Here is a 13665-nt window from a genome sequence, read left to right as displayed (position 1 = left end):
GGCTGTCTGCAGGGATGGGGCACCACCACCTCTCTGTGCAATCTGTGCCAGTGCCTGACCACCCTGACTGTAAAAAACAACTTGCTTATATCCCATCTAAATCTTCACCTCTTCTGGTCTGAAACCATTTCCCCTTGTCCTCTTGTCCTACCACAACAGACCCCGATAAAGACTCTGTCCCCTTTCTTACAGCTCCCCTTTAGACACTGACAGGCCACTCTCAGGTCACCTTGCAGCCTTCTCTTCTCCATGCTGCACAGCCCCAGCTCTCTCAGCCTGTCCTTGCCTGGAGAGCTGTTCCATCCCTGGGATCATTTTTGTGATGCTCTCCAACAGTTCCATGTCTGTGACTCCAAATTCCCCTTCTATATCATTCCCTTTCTGTGCCAGATGACACACTGTAGTGTAGAAGCAACAAGGACAGTGATTTTTCTTTACACAACCTTTCTGAGGTGCCAGAAAACAGTGTGTGGTGTGTTAGGCTGTGGAGGTATTTAACAGGGATTATCTGAACTCAAGGGCCTTGGCTCATGGCTGAGGTTCACATGTCCCTCTGCAAAAGATTTGAAGTGCTGTGGAAGTGCCTGCCGAGGGATTAGCCCTAATGCCTTGCGCCTAATGATTTCTTTTAATTAGAAGGTGATATTTAACAGCTTGGCTTTGTACTGCTTTCCAAGATGGGCCAACCGTGCTTCAAAGACAGCTAAAGAGGCAAGCATAACTGTTCTGCCAAGTACTCCAGCTGCTTTAACACAGTTATAAGCCTCTGTTACAACTAAAACATGCAGTGTATTCTTAGAAGAAAGTGAATCTCTCTCCTCTCTAGTCTATGTAAAGTGAAACACTTGTCTATTATGACAGTTAAGATATCCTTGCATGTCCACGTTGGTTCTTCTGAGCACGTCAGAGTACTCACGGAACCTCATTGCTCTGAGCTGTTCCTGAGATCAGGTGCAAATCAGTGTCACAGTTTTCAGGTTCATGCTTTTGTCTTAGAAGATTGCCACTTTACTTTGGGCACGATGGCCCTAGGTTGGCAGTTAGCCTAAGTGATTTTAGTGGTCTTTTCCAACCTTTGTGATTCTATGATTTATGCCACAGGAATCTGAAATTCTGACCCCAAACACCACTGGGTGATGAGTCCTAAATTTGTTTATTTTGGGGCTTCATTGCTTTCTTTGATTCTGGTTGCCCTCTGCTTCCAGCTCATGTCACAAAGTGCTCGTTCCTCATGCATCCCAGGTAGAAGCAGTGTGCTCTGAACCCCCTTCAGTGTACACTTCCAATTAGCAAGTTTAAAGATGAGCAGCCCCCTCCTCCTGCTTTCTTTTACTGAGCTGAAGCTTTAATGTCTCTACCGAAAAAAAAAAAAAGTTATTTTGATCCACTGTGAAGCTGTTGGTTTTTTGTCTGTCTTTTGTCTTTTAGTTTTACTTTGAACAACTGTGGTTTTGTTTAATGCCTGGCAATCTCTGCATAGCTGTTCTTGTCCCCTGTGTTTTTTTTTTCTTTTTGGGGGAGGATTAGTCATATTCCTACTTCACTTTGCTTAGAAAGGATGCAAGAAAAGAATACCTCACTCTTCAGCTGGAAAGTTTCAGTTCTGTAAATTGGATTCTGGAAATATGCCTTGGAGATGGGCACTGCCTGGGTGTTCCTGCAGAAGGAGTTCTCAACCGCCTCAGAGAGAGAAGAACAAGAAAAAGGAAAGAAGCAGACCGCTCTCTAATTGTATATGTTGCCCTTAAAGAATTCTTTCCCTTAAGTATGAACCTACAATTGCAGCATGTTGCTGAAGAGATGTTTCAGCCTTTTTCTCTCTCTTATCTTCCTGTGTCCCACTCCCAAGGTCTGGGAGGTCCCATTCCCTCCTGTGACAGCAGTGCATGGCAGTGAGAGTCAAGAAACAGAGTTATGGTCGTGTGTCACAGTTGGCTGCTGCAGTCTCAGGAGAAGCCTTCACGTGATTATTTCAAACCTTTCAAAAGCAAAAGCACCAAACACTGAATAGGGAGCAACATTTGTAGTCAAAGCCCTCATGTCAAAGCCCAGTTGTCAAAGAGAGGATTCTGTGGGAACACAGAAGTGGTCCTTCTGGCATGGAACCGATACGTTGTCATTAGCAAATTAGTCAGCATGGCTAAAATCTAAACTAAATTGAGGTACTGGAGAAGGAGAAAGTTGTGGGGAGGGATTGAAGCTGAGTATTTCACCAAGCAGAGTGGAACCTCTTTGCCATCTGGTTGCTCAATGCTGTGCCCTTTACTGCTCCATGAAAGAAATTGTGCTATGAATTTGTGCTCGTAGTTGTTTTTATGCTCAAGTTCAGGGATGCCTCTGTTGCTTTGGTTAGTGCATTTATTTGCCCCTTCAGAGTATGTCAGCGGGACACGTTAGGATAGTAATGCTTGGTCCTTTTTAATAATCCCAAAATTTCAGATGTCAGTTCTGGCGTTTACCAGCTGGACAACATGTAACCCTGTATTGAATGATGCTCTGTTTTTCATTCCTGCAGGCTGTCCCACGGATTATGGTTCAGTCTGCCAGTATCGATGCCACTGCTGCAAAGATAAAGCAGGTAAGCACGTCATAGCATGTTCAGAAACAGTTTCTATATTCACATCACTGAAAACCAGAGGCAGCAAAAGCCACTTAAGCCTGTGGCACTTTTGCTGTCACTTCGTGGTCAGACAATTAAATGCAGTATGCGTTGCTGTGTTTTCTTAGGTCTTGCTAAAGTCTCCCCTTCTGGTGCTGGCTATGCTTCTATATTTAAAAGCCTGGCTAATCATATGATTGTATTTGCAGTTAACTAGCTAAAATGTAGCTGTTTTGCTGTTTTAAAAGACAAATTGCTTTGCACTGATGCTTTCTATAAACAGAACGAGTCTGTTATTCTGAGTGCTGAGCTTAATTCTTGATTTTACATTTCAAGCCAATTCGTGATATCGGCATGAAAAAAGGCTCTTGTAAGCAGGATAGAAAATAGACCCTATGATCTCCCACAGTTCAGCAGAACTTCAGTCTTGTGAATAGCAAATCAGCTTTCTCCCACTGTGCTTTTATTGTCTTAGTAAAATGTGTGTTATCTGAACACAGCTTAAAAGGGAAAGCCCAAAGAAAGAATAGAGTTCCAGAGTTCACATCTACAGCACCCGCTCCGCAGAAAAGCTAGAAGTGTTTTCAACCCACTGCAACATTTCAAAAAACTTTTCTGTATTATATCTTACTTAGCAATAGCTTTGGCTCCTGAAGCTCTTGTAATTCAATCAAATCCTTCTTTCATCAAATGCCACTTAAGTTCCCAGTGAGAAAGATATTTCAGAACAAGGTGCAAGTCCTGTTGTTTGGGACACTTTAGTATTAAATGGGAAGAAGACAACATTTTGAACAATAAACAAGTATGTGCACTTGAGAGTTTACAGGTAGGTACAAAGTCTGCCTTCCTCCAGCCACTTTTTCTTCTTCATATTAGCAGCCACCTCCTTCCCTCCCAAAGAGATTTAGAGACATCCTAATCTTTTAGAGTACATGAGCTGGCATAAGATATTGATCTATCAGATTTAGTAAACTTTACAGCCAAGAAATACATCACTAAAATGGGCTGTTAATCTCATGAGGTGCAGTTAATTTCATACCCTGGAAGTGTGTGGTGCTGGTGACAGTGAGGTGGGAATGGCATTTGGGAACGGGAACATAAATGACAGTTTAGCTGGAAAGCTGTGATTTATCAGTCCTGAAAGTTAAGCCAAATAACTGAGAGAGGCTTATAGATCATGGCTGTTTCACATTTCATATAAATCCTGCTATTCAAATAGCAAATGACCATTCCTGCTATATAAATAATTTTTCAGTAAATACTGGGGAACGTATTTCTTTTAGTCAATGCTTTTCTTATTAATGGAAGAAATGAGCTGACAATCCTACCAGATTTGTAAAGCTGACTTCAGATCAACTTCATCTTCTGGAGACTGTGGCTACGTGGGGGTGTAGATATGCTGGAGGCCTTAGTGCTTCCCAGTGGCCTTGTATCTACCCTTTAGACCCAGAGAGTTTGGATATCAGAGTTCCATGGTCACTGTCCTCTTCTGTTTCAGCTGAACCAAGAGGCAGCGGGGAAACGACCATTTGAAGCTGCGGTACGGATGTCAGAAGTGGAAAAGACTCCCGAGAAGATGCCCAAAGTGCCTTTGCAGCAGCCCACGGGAGATGCCCAGGCACAGGACTCCCAGGAAGGGCCTCCAAGTCCTCTGAGCGAAGCCTCCAGCGGGTACTTTTCCCACAGTGTATCAACAGCCACCCTCTCTGAAGCCCTCATAGCAGGGAGTGATGTTGTGGTTCAGCCAGGGGGACAGACGCCTGCCCTAAGTGACTTCCCAGCTCCTGTTGTGGCTCAGGGATCTTCAGACATGCCAGGACACTCAAATAGTCCTTTAGAAAGCTGTCTCAACAATAAGGGGGAGAGTCTACCCACCCCCAGCCTTCCAAGTGCTCACACAAGATCAAAAGACAGCACTGAAGTGAATGGGAGTGATGCTTTGAAATCAAAATCTTCTGCATCTCCTGTGACTCATAGTGAGCAGGCAAATGATGCCTCTGTAGCCACTGATGCAAAAACCTTTCTTTCTACCTCTGCTCCAAAGACGGAGTCATCTAAACAATTGACCGAGTCAGCAGGACAGACTATCAGGAGAAAGGAAACAACTTCTGGGGCTTCTGAACCGGGGGTTCCCAAACCACAGGTTCAGCCCAACCAATTGTCCCAGCCCAGCGTTGCCACCTCCCCCTTCAAAATCCAGAAAGTCAAGACTTCAGAGCTCAAGTCCTTCACCAGCATGTTGGGGACTGATCCCTCGTGTTCACTAAACGCAGAAGAGGAGCAGCAGGAAGGAGAAAAGAGCGCATCTGCAGCACATGGCCTGAGCCATAATGGGTCAGAGATGGCAGAAGAAAAACTGGAAGTAGTTTCTGACTCTGAAGATGCCAATGAAATTCCCGAGTGGCTGAAAGAGGGAGAATATGTCACTGTTGGTGCAAACAAGACAGGCATCGTTAGATACATTGGGCCCACAGATTTCCAAGAGGGAACGTGGGTTGGTGTTGAACTGGATTTACCTTCAGGTAAGACGTGCTCTAGATTGAGTGCAACCTAGGCAGCATTTCAGAGTTTGCAGTGTTTGTTTTAATGTTGACCATCAGGAAAAAGAGGTGGTTAAAGGTTTTGTTCAGTTTCTTTTGTCATTCCTGCCTGACTCTTACTTTTAGGCTTCCTGGATTTTATATAGCAAATAATTTTTAGAAACTAGGGTACCGTTCTTGGAGAAGATTTGCTTCCACGTGTCATTGGAGCGTGATGCAGAAAAGCAATGACTTGAGCAGAAGCACTTTAAAACTATGGAGGTGAGAGGAAAGGAGGTGATAGCTGGCATTTGTTCTCTTCTGGAGCCCCAGGCTTCACAGTTTCTTCCCTTCACAGGTTCACATCAGCTTTCATGGCACTCGTTTTCTCTGTTATCCAAGAGCAGGCAGGATGTGCCAGTAGAAGACTCAGGAGAATCATAGAATCACAGAATCACCAAGGTTGGAAAAGACCTCTAAGATCATCCAGTCCAACTGCCCACCTACCACCAGTATTGCTCACTAAACCGTGGCCCTCAGTACTACATCTAAACATTTCTTGCATGTTCTTGAATCACCTCCAGAGACGGTGACTCCACCACCTCCTGGGCAGCCCTTCCAGCGCTTCACCACTCTTACGGAGAAGAAATGTTTCCTAGGAACTGACCATTAGGTGACATTGCCTTTCATAGTGAACGAGTTTATAAAGAGCACTCAAAGCTCCTTATTTAAATTCTTTTAACCAACCTATAAAATTCTAAAGCTGCAATGCAGGCTGTGGAGAGTGAATCAGCACGTCTCAAGGAGTTGCCCACACTCTGCTGCATGCTTCTCTGAGATTGGAGCTGCTCCCCAAGATAAGTAGTGTCTCCAGGATCCAGGACTCCCATTTAAATGAGCACTTATCTTTCCCACGCATGGTGTGCTCATAAAAGCTAAAGTGGACGGCATGCTTTCAGCTGGGTACAGAAAACTGCCTGGATTTGCCAACCCAGAAAGCAAACTGTAGCTCCAATCCCTCTGAAAGTTGTAGTCACTATTCTCTGAATTCATGCTTTATTTTAAGAGTATATGTATTTATAGACTCACTGTAGTTTTGAAAAGTCACATTCCCTCCCTGTCTGGTCCACTGACTACTCGGTGAGCATCAGCTTAGCCATCCTTGGAAGAGTCTTGTGGCTAAGAGATGTTGGTCTTGTTGAAGACTCAGCTATTGGTGGTTTTGGATATTCTTCTGTTTCCACAAAGATTTAGGTCCCTGATTTCATAGAGACATAGAATGGCTTGGCTTAGAGGGACCTTAAAGCCCACTCAGCCCTAACACCTGCCTTGGGCTGGTTGCCACCCTTGCCACCCACCAGCTCAAGCTGCACAGGGCCCCATCCAGACTGGCCTTGGGCATCTCCAGGGATGGAGCATGATTTGTTGGAGCACAGTTGTCTTCTAGCAGACCTGTAGTTTCCCTTGGAAAACATGGTTACAAGCTGATGTCTTTGGGGAGGAACCTTAAAGCCCATCCAGTCCCAAGCCTTGCCATGGGCAGGGACGAACCAAGGCCAGTTCTGCTGTGGCTGCTTCCTATGATTTTATCCACTTGGATATAAAACCAGCTGATGGGTTTTTTATCTTATGCATTCCTCAGGGGAGGCTTCTCCCACTCATCTGCTCCTCTGGAGCTTGAAGACTTCTTTCTCTGTCGAGTTCATTGATCACGAGCTCTCGTTTGCTCTCATACAAGCTTTGTACTGATGGTGCTTGCTTTCCTGCTTGTTTACCTATTAAGAGGGAATACAGCATTTTGTTCTTCAAAGTGCTTTCACTGTTCTCCTGTATAATAGTGTCTAAGTCTGTCATCATCATAGTAGCTTTTATTTTCAACAAAAGTCTTCCCTGCAGCATGGCACTATCTTTCAGCACAGGCTGCTGTTGTCTCTCCGTTATCCATACACTTCTCTACTTCTGTAATAACCTGCATGGCTCTGCACAGAGTTGTTGCTGAGCAGCTCAGCCAGGAGATTTATGCATTGTTTTTAACCTTAAAAACAAAAGAAAACCCTATCCATTTAGTCTGACAAAAACTATAATTAGTATAGCCCTCTGGCATTTTACTGTTCTCAGTCATCGTGTTAGTTCATTCCTTCAACTTGTCTTTAAGCATTTTGTAACTGTGACTCAACCTTCAGCTGAGGCAGAATCAGCCCAGTTAAATCCATGGAACATCAGCTCAGTTAAACCCCCATCCCTGTCCCTGCTGCTGATAGTCACAGAATCATAGGATCATAGAATGGCCTGGGTTGAAAAGGACCACAATGCTCATCCAGTTCCAACCCCCTGCTATGTGCAGGGTCACCAACCAGCAGCCCAGGCTGCCCAGAGCCACATCCAGCCTGGCCTTGGATGCCTGCAGGGATGGGGCATCCACAGCCTCCTTGGGCAACCTGTTCCAGTGCCTCACCACCCTCTGGGCGTGAAAAACTTCCTTCTAAATGCCCTGGGGCCCTGCGTGAGTTTCCTCGAGTGCTGGGTAGCAGCACACCATATGCACAGAGCAAAAGCCATTTTGTGCAGCAGTGGCACAGCTGCCCAGGGAGGTGGTGGGGTCCTGGAGGTGTTCCAGAGCCGTGGGGATGTGGCACTGATGGACGTGGGCAGTGGGCATGGTGGGGTTGGACTTAGGGATCTTAGAGGTCTTTTCCAATGTTAATGATTCTGTGATCTCTGTTTCTTTTCAAAGGGAAGAATGATGGCTCCATTGGAGGAAAGCAGTACTTCAGGTGCAACCCAGGCTATGGATTGCTCGTGAAACCAGGCAGAGTTAAAAAGGCCGTAGGACCAGCGAGGCGACGGAGCACTGGCGTGAGGTTGCAGGGAGCAGCATCCAGCGAGAACAGGAGGAGTGGCAACTTCTCTGCTTCAGCATCCAGCCTGGCTTCACTCACAGCCCTGGCTTCCAAGTCAGAAGGAGGACCCGCAATTCGCTTGGAGAAGAGCCAGAAAAACGCAGAGAACAGGAAATCCTGGGCGAGCTGAGAGAGTGGCCTGCTGCAAAACGCTCCACGCCGCAGCTGTGGGCCCCCGTCTTTTAGCTTCAGATGGCTAAAAGCAGCCCTGAGAAGTTGTGGTTTGTGGCAAACACTAATGAAGGTTTTTTTCTCTGCTTTGGGTGACTGGCATGTTCATTCCTTGCCTTGCCATGGTGCTGGGTCTACAGCCATAGTTTCCTTTTACATGTTGTGATGCTGAGGTGTAGGGGTGACTGTGAGCTCTGCTCTCCTCCATCTCCCAGGAAGGAAGAGATGAGAATTGTTCAAATTATGGCATGACTTCTAAACCCTGTCTACACCTCAGTGCTTCTCTGGAGCACAGGTCCCCAAAAGAACCAATTCTGTATAATTTTGTGAGAGCTATATCACATAATGCATGGTGAAAGGGCAAGATAATGATCCCAGATGGGCAGAGAAGGGAACATAAAACTTAATCTGGTAATGAGGAACCCTCAAAACTCTTTCGTTTAAAAAAACAACAGCCCTCTGGTTGTGTGGCCCAACATCAGTACCTGGTTTGATTTCTGTTCTGTTCTCCTTCTGTGTAAATCAGCACAAGATTTATTGCTGATGGGAATGAGAGCAGGCCCATGACCTGCTCTGTAATATTTTTGGTCCCTTCTTTTTACGAAGGAGGAGAGTTAAACCAGTTTGCCATCTCGGATTCATTTAGTGTATGCGCTCACCATGCTGTGCTCCTCTCACTGCCCCAAGCACTACAGGACCTTCCCATTTGCTCTGTCTTTTCTGTCAGGAGGATTTTGGCAGAGATGGCACTGAAGTGCTCCCGTGTCCCCAGCGCTTTGTTGGGTCCTGCCTGCTGCTCGATGGAGCATCCTGCCCAACCTTTGGGTCTTTGCCCAGCCTTTGGGTCTTTACCCAACTATGGGTTTTCATCTAGCCTTTGGATTTTCACCCAGCCTTTGGATTTTCACCCAGCCTTTGGGTCTTCACTCAACCTTTTTGTCTTCGCCCAACCTTTGTGTCTTCACCCAACCTTTGGGTCTTCGCCCAACCTTTGGGTCTTCACCCAGCCTTTGGTTTTCACCCAGATTTTCAAAGCAGAGGCTTGCTGCTCTTGTAACAGGATGAATCCAGTGTATTTATTTGTATTTATTGTGTCGAACTGAGCAAAGGTTGCGCTTTACAATCATCCGACGCCCGGCGTTGCGCTGAGGAGCGCAGTGCTAAGAGGAGCCCAACCCAGTGACATGGAAACAAACCCATGAAAGAGTCTTCCCCAAACCAACCCCTCCCAGAGGTGGAGGGTTGGCCTGGCTTTTATAAAACTTGATTTTATTTTTGGTAAACCTTACTAGTTTTTAACACCCTGTGGCACAAATTACATACCTGTATCTACGTGTGCACATATCTACGTACACCCATTTTCTAACAAATCAAGAAAGGCCACAGGCTTTTATATTCTGAGTTGTTTATATCTTGTTTAAGGAATCAGGGGGGGATTGGACATCTTGAGCAATAAAGGTTTTATCTACTTGGGGAATATTTAGGATGCTGAATTAATGATTTAACTTTAATACGTATCTAGTCTCTGTCCGTGCTGCATGTGGGTATCAAAGTGCCTTAGCCATCTGGTTCAGAGGTCCAAGGGAGAGATACATTGTCATCAGAGGAGACAGGGATGCTTAGTGAAGGAGATAATTATGCTGATTTACTGTAATTAATATCATTTATGCAGAAGGAATAAAATTAAAATAGAAACTAATCTGTAGCTGAAATAAGTGGGGATGGGATACAGTGCGGCATGTGTAGTACTGCCATGGATTTGTATCTCCTCTCAGCTTTTCTTAGTTTCAATGTTTCCTGGATTTTTGTAAAGAAATCTTAATATGAAATGTGTAGAGCAGCTTTTAAAGACGTTTTTAGCATACGGTTTTTTCTCCTTTTTCTTTGCATAAAGCTCCTGTCCATGCAAGCCAAGGTGATGGGAGAAATTCAGTAATAAGGAGTTCAGATGCTCAAATTCCTGGTTTTTATAGATGTGACCCATGCAACAAAGTGGCATTTTGCTTTGGGGCGTGATGACTCTCACTGATAGAAGGCCACCCGCTGGTTCATATGACGCCTCTTACACTGCCTTGTCTGTTTTCTGAAATCCACTTTTGACGTTTTTCTGATTGCACTCTGCTCTGATGTGCTACACAGAGGTAGCCCATGGGAAGCAGCCCCCAGCCTACGGGTTTTTGTAGTCTCAGCATTTCATTACAGGAGTTAGTTTGATGTTTGCACGTCCCCTTTGGGGGGATACGAAGGGAAGAAGCTGTCTGAGTCCTCCCACACCCCACTGCTCTGCTGAGGACTGCAGATGTCCAGGGCTGATAGGAAGCAGCAAAGGTGCAGGAGTGACAGGGTGCAGCCCAAGCAGCTGGGCAGTGGCTTGCTATGGGTTTTACCCACTGTAAATTCCTCTGCTTGCACTCGTATTGCAGTTCTTGCTTTGTAGGGATGTATTTTAAGTGTCTGGAACGTGTGCTCAGAGGCTGCAGCCAGGTGGTGGGGGAGGGTTTCCTCTGCCTCTGCCCTTGGTTGTGTTACCACACTGTGCTGTACCGATTCAGAAGGGCACAAACAGCATTGACCTGCTACCTCCCCCAGGGTCAGTTGCCCTGGAAGCAAATGTCTTAAATATGGCTGTGGTTGGGGTGTCTGCAAACATTGGTGTGCAATAAGGGGGGCAGAGCTGCTCTGTTCAGAGCACCACGTTGACCTTTGTGGAAGGAGGATTTTTCTCTTTGCTTTGTGCTTTCTTTTTGAATTTTGAATGAAACCTCCTCAAATTCCACCTGCCCCCAAAGGCTCACTCAGTGGGTGACTTCCACAAAGCCAAGCACATCCACATGGGTCACGAGGCCACTCCATCTCCTTCCTGCTCACCCCAACTTCCCCAGCCGCCCTCTCCTTCTCCTGTTGGTAATCCAAGTTTGGGCACAGTGAACACTCATTCTCTGCTCAGAGCATCAGCTAACCAGAGAACGTCCTTTTAAACCACAATGAGAGTAATTTTATTTTATTTTTTTAATTGATAACTAGCATTAGAATAACTCTACCCTCAGCATAAAGGAGGAGGTGCTCTTAACTGGAACAGCCCAGCAGCTGAGGCTGGTGTGTTAATAGCTATGCATACTTCCCAACGTTTTTCATGCACTTTATATACAGGGAGGAAGAATATTTTAATGCAGGAACTGTGATTTGTTGTGATTCGAGTTTCTCATCTGCTGTGTTTGCTCAGTTCTGTGAGCTCATGTGGTGCCTGAGAGCAGAGCTGTGTGGGTGGGTCTGAGATGTGGTGGGATTTGGGCACATGGTGCATTTGCTGCAAGCAGCCCAGGCAATGCTTTGGGAAGGGTGTTTTGTGGGTTCTCTCCAGCCAAGCCAAGACTTCGTACTGTATGATGCTCCTGAGTCTCCTGGTGTTTTGATCTTGTCCCAAATAATACCTGCTCAGTTGAAAGGCCTTGGCTCTTTGCTTGTCGGCAGCATACTTTATTTGAGGAAGATAGAAATGATTCCTGCATGGGAATATTGCCCATATCCTTAAGAAAGAAGGGTTTGCCCCACATCTCTTCCCTTCATGAGCCTCAGAGGCTCAGCATCACTTTGCTCTGGTACGAGCTGAGAACCCATCTCATTCTGCCTCACCGGTCATCAAAACCCATCCAAAATGAGCCCGGGCATCACACAGCACAGTCCTGCTCATACATAAGGGAGCTGTCCAAGAGTCCTTCCTGTCCTGACACATGTTGTCCTTACTCTGGTACTGGCAGTTCTTTGCACAAGAAATTCAGTGTTTGCAGTGCCTTATCCCTGGGTCAGCAAGTAACACAGCAATGTGATGGGCTCAGCCTGACCTCGAGTCTGCATAGCTTGTAGGAAGTGATGCTACACCAAGGTGCAGATGAGTTATGCTACCCTTGAGCTGGAGTTGCAGTAGGTGTCTTGCTCCTACATCCCCCTTCATCCTCCCTGCTTTGGGTTCTCGCTCTGTGCCATCCTGGCATTTCTCACCCACAGGGCACCAGGGGTTTCCCTTTTCCTCCCCCATTAACACCCGCTGTGTCTTGGGAGCCTCTCCCAGCTCATCTTTCTGTTGATTTTTTTTTTGTAAATGTAGTGGGTCTGTATATAAAGAGTGGCTATTTACACTGTGGTATTATTACGTGTTGATTGGTGTACTTTAAATGAGCTAAAATCCAAAGACACTTTGTAATGAGCTGTAAAGTTTTTAATTATATCTGTACAATACTAAATTGTAATATTGTGTTATATATGCAATGCAGCCTGCAGTACCTAAATAAACTTCTTCTTTAGAATCCATAAGTCTACTTTGTTATCTCGTGAGCATCACCAGAACCTTCAGATGTGTTCAGGGCATCACAGTGGGAGTGCTGATGTTTGAGGGGGCTGAGATCCATCACTATAATCTCACACACCTCTCTTGCCTTGTTCCTTGCTGTGCAGGGATCTCCCCACAGATACACACAGCAGCACAACACTGCTGGCCACTCACCTCCCTCCTCTTCCAAAGGCACCGGGGCCGTTGGTGCCATCCTGCCCTGGGTCACAGCAGTGAGTTTTCATTTCCCTCTGCTCCTCTGTGTGTTGAAGAGTTCCCTTCCTGCTCCAGGTTCCCAATGGCATCTTCACAGCCCCGTATTGGGCTCCCAGTAGTACACCCAGCTCTCTGCAGCACTGGGGGGCCCAGTGCTGGGCCCAGCGCCCCAGGTGTGACCTCAGCAGCATGCGATTCAATCTTTGGTGCTCATTCCCTTTTTTTTTTTTTTTAGTTTCTCTTTGTCAACACTTTTTCTTCCAAAACGCAGCTTTGAGTTGCTAACAAGAAGCGGGCTGTGGGCCCAGCTCTCACCTGTTTGTTTCTACAAGCAACAAAACCCCGCACCGATTCCACAGTTCCTTGCTGAAAGTCATTTAGCAAAGGATATTTTTATCGGTGCCTCGCAATCAGCGCACAGAAATACAGCTGCCTGTTGTGTTGTTTTTTTCTACAGTCGATCTCCTTTCAAGTTGTACCTTCAGAAGAAGCAGGAAGAAACGCCATCCTTCTGCTGGAGCACGGGCGCCTTTTGAAGTGCCGTCACTTTGTTCGAGAACCGCTCTTCCCAAAGGTGGTTCCTGCAGCACCGCCGCGCTGCTCTGTGTTCTGCAGCCAGAGCTGCCTTCAGAAGGCAGCCATCAAAACAAGCGAGGGGAACAAACGCCCCACAAAGAATTCCTCCTCCACTGCCTGCCTCCAATTAGCAGCACTCTCACGGCCCTCACCTGTCCTCGTGCTCTTTGTCACAATGGAGCTGCCAAATTCCAGCTGGAAATGGAGGTTCAGGGCAGGACACAAACAGCCCCACTCCTCTGGGTCCTCATGTGTTCATAGAATCACAGAATGGCCTGGGTTGAAAAGGACCCCAATGCTCATCCAGTTCCAACCCCCTGCTATGTGCAGGTCGCCAACCAGCAGACCAGGCTGCCC

At 46.2% G+C, this 13665-nt stretch overlaps 1 protein-coding gene across 1 annotated transcript in view; it reads left to right on the top strand.

Annotated features, from left to right (window-relative positions):
• The window catches only part of KIF13B (kinesin family member 13B), a 111822-nt gene extending 99329 nt beyond the window's left edge, over window positions 1-12493 (top strand). Inside the window, exons 38-40 of the mRNA XM_031552650.1 lie at window positions 2516-2578; window positions 4098-5121; window positions 7853-12493. Coding sequence (XP_031408510.1) covers window positions 2516-2578; window positions 4098-5121; window positions 7853-8148 — 1383 coding nt within the window. The 3' untranslated portion in view covers window positions 8149-12493. The remainder of the gene's footprint in view (window positions 1-2515; window positions 2579-4097; window positions 5122-7852) is intronic.
• The last annotated feature ends 1172 nt before the right edge of the window (window positions 12494-13665 follow it).

Source organism: Meleagris gallopavo, chromosome 2, assembly GCF_000146605.3.
Source record: "Meleagris gallopavo isolate NT-WF06-2002-E0010 breed Aviagen turkey brand Nicholas breeding stock chromosome 2, Turkey_5.1, whole genome shotgun sequence".
Classification (NCBI taxonomy): domain Eukaryota; kingdom Metazoa; phylum Chordata; class Aves; order Galliformes; family Phasianidae; genus Meleagris; species Meleagris gallopavo.
This window is presented reverse-complemented; position numbering and strand designations above follow the sequence as displayed.